A 7,320-nucleotide genomic window follows, 5' to 3' on the forward strand; every position below is an offset into this window, starting at 1 on the left:
TCGTGATCCTGTGGACTGTAGCCTGTCAGGCTCCTCTGTCCATGGGATTCTCTAGGCAAGAATATTGGAATGGGTTGCCATTTCCTTCTCCAAGGGATCTTCCCAACCCAGGAATTGAACCCAGGTCTCCTGCACTGCAGGCAGATGATTTACCAACTGAGCTATGAGGGAAGCCCATTAATTGGTCTAAGTAGCTATAAAAAATAAATTTAAAAACTGCATTTTTTTTTCAGCTAAAAGTAAAATGAAAACCACCAAAAAACCTTGCATTGCTCTTTGTGACACATAAAGACACACCTTATTCTCACAACCATAGGTTGGGTCCCTCTTTGAGGAGATATCAGACATCAGAGCTCTAATAATAAAGTAAGAGGAGTGTCACCCTTGCAAAATGACAAAAGCCAGAGGTTTTTAAAATCCTGAGCTTACCAACAGCTAGTATGTAAAATGTCATTGTACAGCCAGCCTTCTTGGGATATCTGGCCAGGAGCAGGTGTGATGCTGGACCCAGAATTCAGGGGATCTGCCACCCTCCCTGGGTCTCATTTAAAGATGCCTGGGCCCCTTCCCACTCTGACCAACAGGTTCCTATAAACACGTCTTTTGGGTGAAGCAGGACACACCTGCCCAAGACAGTCCCCTCTTCCTGTGCCTGGGATGGTGGTCTGTAATGACTATAATGGGATTTCCCTGGTGGCTCAGATGGTTAAGCATCTGTCTACAATGTGGGAGACCCGGGTTCAATTCCTGGGTCGGGAAGTTCCCTGGAGAAGGAAATGGCAATCCACTCCAGTACTATTGCCTGGAAAATCCCACGGACAGAGGAGCCTGGTAGGCTACAGTCCATGGGGTCGCAAAGAGTTGGACACAACTGAGCAATCTTCACCGTAATCCTTCACCATAATGACTATAATACTAATAGCAATAGAAGTGGCAAATTCTTACACAAATACACTCTGTTTTACATTTAAGCTAACTGAACAGCTGAGGACAGAGGCTGGGAGGTGAGGCATCCCCTGCCCGCAGGTAGAGGAGCAAGTATTTGAAGCCGGGGGCTGAACAGCTAGTATTCCTCCCATGGCCCCAGGCTTCAGGGAACTGGGCCCTGTCTGTCCGGTTCTTGGCGGGATCCCTAGTGCCGGGAGAACACAGTAGTAGCTTCAACGATTTGCTAAATGAATAAATGCTGTACGGTCTGAGCTGGCCCAGGGACTTCCGTGGTGGTCCAGCGGCTAAGACAGCGAGCTCCCAATGCAGGGAGCCCCGGGTTCAAACCCTGTTCAGGGAACTAGATCCTGTGTGCCACGAGGAAGACCTGGTGCAGCCAAGTAAAATGAAATAAATAAGAAACTAACGACGACGATGACCATGCGCGGGCCCAGGCAGAGTGACTAATAAAGGCCTGAACAATGAGGGAGCAATTTCCACACTGGGTGAGTGGACCCAGAACCTTCCTTGGAGACAGGGGGGATCTCGGGGGTGGGTGGCAAGGCCCAAATCCCACCCAGAGAAGGAGGTTCGGGCGGTGCTGACCTCGGTTCTCCAGGTCCCTGACTCCAGCCTGCCTCTCTCACCCCACATGCAACCCACCCTAAAGGGCTCCGTTCAGGTTTCCTCCCTGGACTGGAAGCCTAGATGACTAGCTCCCAGATCGCCAGTTTCTTCCGTGTCCACCATCGCTACCCACGGTCACTGCCCAGGCCGCGGCTGACCTAGGTCCCTGCCTCCGCCTGGCCCTCCCTATGCACTGCCTCGGGTGTTCGGGGCAGACAGGCCTTAACAGCTGCCACTCCCTGATCTAGTCCCTTCCAGGCCCCCAGCTGCCCCCAGGGAAACCTGGCCCTCAGGCGCCAGCTCAATCTCTCCACCCCTCCCTCCACACACCACACCAACTGAAATCTCTTTTCCTGTCCAGTGGATCCAACCTGCCAAGCAACCTTAGGAAGTTACTTAACTTTCCTGCACCTTGGTCTCCTCACCTGTAAGAGGGAGATAATTACTGTACCCACTTCACAAGGCTGCTATGAGGACTAAATATATGAACACAAAGTCAACTCTGGAGGCGTTAACAATTATTTTTTGTACAGCCAACTTCCTCGGCCTGGAAGAATCATCTCCCTTTCCTCCTGCCTGCCTAAATCTGTTCCTTCCTAAAAAAAAGTCATCTTGAGCATCGTCTCCTCCAGGAAGCCTTCCCAGCCCTTCCTCCTCCCTTCCCCTGGCTGGTCAGGGTTAGATGCTTGTCCGATAGCGCACACTCCAATCTCAGCCATGCCGCCCTCCTCTGCACTCATCTGTCCAACCGTCCGTCTCCCTGCCTGGTCAGTGAGCCACTCGGGGCAGGGACACACAGCTGCCACAGTTGCCCAGCGATCTGTGGTCACTGAACCAAAGATCCGGGGGAGGGGGGCAGTCACAAAGGACAGCGGCGACTTCCCTGGAGGTCCAGTGGAGGAGGAGACTCCTCGCTCCCAATGCGGGTGGCTAAGGTTTGATCCCAGGTAGGGGAACCAGGGCTGAGTAATGGGGCGAATCCAAGGAAGTGGGCAGGGAAGTGGGCTAGCTCGGCTGGGAAGGGGCTGAAGGAGGCAGGGAAGAGGGTGTCTTTTGGGGTGGGGGGTGTGCACAGTATAAATCATCTCTTACCTGTTTTCTCGTCCTAGTCTTTCCCGTCCTCAATTTAATATAGCGTGCGATCAACTCATTTCGACCTAGATTGGGATAAGAGGAAAATGGGAAGTGGGCAAAGAGGAGAGCCCCTCCCCAGCTGGAAACCACACCACGCCTGTTCCCCCATCTCTGTCTCAATTCCAAACCACCCCCCTCTCTGCCCCCCAAGGGGCACAAGCAGGGCAGCTGAAGGGGAAGTCCCAGGGCTCCCCTATGGCCTCCAGGACCGGGGGGCTGCTCATTGGGGGAGGGGTTGCGGGCAGGAGGTGGAACGACGTCAGGCGGCCTGACGGGCTTTCCCTGCGAGACAGACAGGGGCAGGTGTGGCCGAAGGGCGGCAGGACAGCTGGGCCCCCCACTCCCAGCCCCGGGCAGGGCTTCCTTCCCCCTTGTGTTGTCAATGAGGGTGTGTGTGTGACGTCTCTTCCTGGGCACACATCCCTGTGTGTCTGTGAGAATTCTGGGCCCTGGGTCCCTGTCCTTCTCTGGTGAAACAGGCAGGAAGGACCGGACGGTCCCCAGCACGCCTCCTACACCAACAGCCTGGGTCAAGAGGTGTCACTGAGCGCATCACCATGTCCTTGAGCCTGTCACCCCCAAGTCACTGGTTCCCAGTGTCTGTTCCACCCTGTGAGAGCGGGCTCAGCCCGGCAGCCTTGGATGGGGGGGCTCTGCTCTGCACCCCAGACCCTTGGGGGACCCAGAGGCTGGCCAGTGTCCGAGGGCTTGGCCCTGTGAAGCGAGGGGTGGTGCTTGGGACACACGGTGCAGTGTATATCAGCATCCTGGGGGCACACCCCTTACCCCCAACTCCAGGCCCCTGCCCCCCAACTCCACAGCCTCCGCAGAAGGGCCACATTCTCCAAATTCCTCTTCCATGACAGAACCAGGCCCACTGCCCCTCCCTTCCTGCCTGCCCCCTCCACCCCACTCCCTCCACCCTGTCTAAAAATACCCTGCGGGGCTGCCCCGGCCATCTGGGAGGTGGTGGTGGGGGCAGGTGGCCCCCATCCCGGGGAAGGCACCCGGGAACACCTGCCTGCCCCACGAGTGGGCCCGGGCTGGCGGTGGGCGTGTGCCCGTGGGAGGAGAAGGGGACCCAGGCAGCCCAGCTGTCTCCCTTCTGCTCCCCCCACGGCGCTGCACACCGGGCGCGGACGGGCTGACGGCCTGCCCCACTCCAGAGAGCTGGAGGATGCTGGCAAGGAGCCAGGAGCAGAAGGGTTGAGTTATCCCAAAAATGCAGCCCTGGGAGAGCCCTCTGAGGAAGGAACGGGGTGGGGGGGACACTCCCTTCTGGAGGCAGGAGGTGGGCCAGGTGGCAGAGGGAGGCAAGCAGGAGGCCTGGGAGGAGGTGAGACCCTCTTCCCCACACGGGCCCTTCCCAGAGCAGGCCTCTCACCACCCTGCAGTCCCCCTCCTCGACCCCCCCATGATGGGGGGAACCCCTGCTCTGCACTGGGATCCCACCCCAGGCCTCAGCCCTCGGGGGGCTCCCCGACGTCCTCCTAGGAGAGGGACCTGTGTTCAGGTCCAGACCAGAACACACCGAACTGACCCAGTTTCTGGGGCCCACTGAGTCACCCTGAAACCTCCAGGCCAGCAGGGGCGAGGAGAGGAGGGGCAGCCAGGGGGTGTCGCGTGTGGGTTGCACTCTGGTGGAGGGGGCAAGCCTGGCCTGTTTGTGAGGAGGATCCAGACACACAGGCTTGCACGCCCAGACTCGCCCGCCCGCCCGCCCGCCCTAGGAGGGCTGGAGGCCCCGCAAGGACTTTGCCAAACCGGTTGGGTGAGGGGGCAGAGAGCAGGGGGAGGGGCGGGGAGGGCCAGGCGCCTCCCCAAGTCCGGCCCAGGGTCCCCTGCCTCCCCGCACGCACCATACATCTTGCCCTCGTCCGACAGGCTGATCTTGCGGCGGGCACAGGGCGGGTAGATGGCCAGGGCCTCCTGGAAGCTCTGCTCAATGTCCGGGCTCCACACGCCCTCTGCATCGTTGTCCAGCCCCTTGTCCAGGCCCTCGGGCCCATCCTCCCGGGCCTCCCCGGGGCTGCTGCTGGCATTCCAGCTGTTGGACGCTATTGTGCTGGTTGCTCTGGGCTCTGGGCCTGAGCCCACTGGGCAGCCTGAACCTGGGGGGCAGAAGCAGAGGGGTTAGGTAGCACAGGGCCCTTCCAGACAACAGCAATCTCCCACCCCGGGGCCGGGCCAGTGCTCCAGGGTGGGGTGGTTTAGTCAGTGTGACCTTGGGTGAGTGACTCCACCTCTCTGAGCCTTATTAAAAGGAAGGAAGGGTCTCCCTGAGATTGTGAGGGTTAAAATGAAATGAGATTCTTTCATTAACACTCAAGACATGGTACTAGTAGAGATCAAGAGCAACACAAAATGCCTTATACCTGCACAGCGCTTTTGTGAGGAAAAAGTACTTTCAGAGAAGGAAATGGCAACCCACTCCAGTACTCTTGCTTGGAAAATCCTATAGACACAGGAGCCTGGTGGGCTTACGGTCTATGGGGTCGCAAGAGTCGGACACAACTTAGCGACTAAACCACCGCCACCTGCACTTTCATATTCATTTAACCCTCAAAACTAAGGTGGCGTTGGGGGGGTTGGCGGGGGGGTGGCAAGGAGTGATGCCCATTATGCAGATGAGGAAAACAGGCTCACAAGACCATGCAGCTGCCAAAGGCACCATGACGAGGAAGAGAGGAGGACCACACGGGCAGGGCCAAGGATTTCTGCGGCTCTCAAAAGGGCTCCTTGCCTCTAGCCTTGACTCTCCTCCTCGTCATCAGGAGTCCTGATCAGGGACCCCCACCTGTGGGCTTCCCTGGTAGCTCAGATGGTAAAGAAGCTGCCTGCAATGTCGGAGACCCAGGTTCGATCCCTGGGTTGGCAAGATCCCCTGGAGAAGGGCATGGCAACCCACTCCAGTATTCTTGCCTAGAGAATTCCACGGACAGAGGAGCCTGGCAGGCTATACAGTCCATGGGGTCGCAAGAGTCGGACACGACCGAGCAACTAACACTTCACCCCTTATTCTCCCCCAGCATCAACCCAACCCTGCCAAGGACCTGCCATAAGATGAGGGTTCCTGATCCAGGGAGGGTATGGTTTTGCTTTCCTCAAAAGCTAACTCATGAGAACCCTGCCAAGGAACCTAATCTCAGGGCAGGAACTGCCCTAGGAATCCTGGAGAATGGAGCGACGCTGGGGGGTAAGGGAGCAGCTGAGAAGGTACTGGGCTGACAGCCTTGCTCAACCCCACCCGTTCCTCCATCCCACTTCCTGTTCCCGCACCTCCTGGCCCCACAGCAGCCCATAAACCACCCACACACCCGCCCCTGCCCTGGCCCACATGGTGGAAGGGCCAGGGCTCTATAAACTCTGAGTTCCCTGCACACGCCGAGCTGGGTTATTAAAGCAGACCACACCCAGACAGTCCCCCAACACACACAGCCCTTCGGCTCACCCCCGGCCCACTTCAGCCTTAGAACTGCACGTCCAGGGCTTTCTCAGGGTCCAGGGAGCTGCAGAGCCCCAGATGGCTAGACTCTGGTATGTGCTCTGGGCTGAACAGAGAGAAGGGAGCCAGGTGGGAGACCCCCACAGAAGCCAGGGAAGAGAATTCTTTCCCTTCAAACAAGAATTCCAGGTCCTGCCAAATGGGTGGGGTTCTCCCTTTGGGGACCACCTATTTACTCTGGAAGGCGTGAAGGTGGCTGCTGGCAGCCTGGGAGGGCCTGGCGGGGGCTGCTGCCTGAATGTCAGGTGGACACAGAGTTTACACTTCACGTCACTACAAACAACAGCACCTGCATATGGCAGGCACTAGTCTAGGACTTGACACACACTGACTCACTTCATCCTCACCGTCACCCATGAGGTGGCTACTATTATTATTTCCACTTTTCCGATGAGACAACCAAGGAACAGAGAGGTTAGGCAATCTGCCCAAGGACACGCAGCTAGTGCGTACTAAAGCTGGGTTCTGAACACAGGCAATCTAACTTCGGTCTCTTAACCAAGATGAGAAGTCCCACCATCTGCAGACAGAAAGGAGACCCAGCTGTCACGGCAACCATCCTCAGTCTACCTAGTGGGGTCTGGGCCACGGGATCTCCTCAACCCAGGTGGCTGGAGCAACTTCAAGGACCCCCAGGTTACTGCCATAACCCTCCCTTGGAAGGCCTTCAGGACACACCAGAGGGCAGCCATGGAGAGAGGAAGCCGTGCTCCTGACGGGTCGCAAGGGCCACACTTCTCTATTCAGCCCAGGAACTGCATCCCCACCTCCATCCCCTCCTCAACCCCTTGAGACCAAGTCTATGTAATAAAGCGGGGAGGGCAATGCAGGGTGGGGGGATCACAGCGGCTCCTGTACTGGGGTAGTTGGGATGCAAAGCCTCCCCCAGGTCTGACAGTGCCACAGATGAGTGGGCTCTAGAGGGGAGGCAGATGAGGGATTACGATGAGCTAAGACCCCTCCCAACAGATTCCTCAGCCCATTTCCCCCCAAATCCTTCCCTGAGGCCTCCCTCAGAGCAGCAGGGGCCCGGCGCATGGGGGGCCCTGCCAGCCCCAGACTTTCCAAAGCCACTTTCCTGCCTCCCCCAAGTCTCTGCCCGCCTCCCCTCACCCAGGCGGCGGGGG

At 57.9% G+C, this 7,320-nt stretch overlaps 1 protein-coding gene across 1 annotated transcript in view; it reads right to left on the reverse strand.

Moving 5' to 3' along the window:
* Positions 1 to 7,320, reverse strand: part of TEAD3 (TEA domain family member 3) — a 24,323-nt gene that overhangs the window by 8,835 nt on the left and 8,168 nt on the right. The window contains exons 4-5 of the mRNA XM_010848727.1: positions 4,548 to 4,814; positions 2,647 to 2,711 (exon numbers count right to left, since the gene is read on the reverse strand). Coding sequence (XP_010847029.1) covers positions 2,647 to 2,711; positions 4,548 to 4,814 — 332 coding nt within the window. The remainder of the gene's footprint in view (positions 1 to 2,646; positions 2,712 to 4,547; positions 4,815 to 7,320) is intronic.

Source organism: Bison bison, unplaced genomic scaffold (genome assembly GCF_000754665.1).
Source record: "Bison bison bison isolate TAMUID 2011002044 unplaced genomic scaffold, Bison_UMD1.0 scf7180017864270, whole genome shotgun sequence".
In the NCBI taxonomy this organism is placed as follows: domain Eukaryota; kingdom Metazoa; phylum Chordata; class Mammalia; order Artiodactyla; family Bovidae; genus Bison; species Bison bison.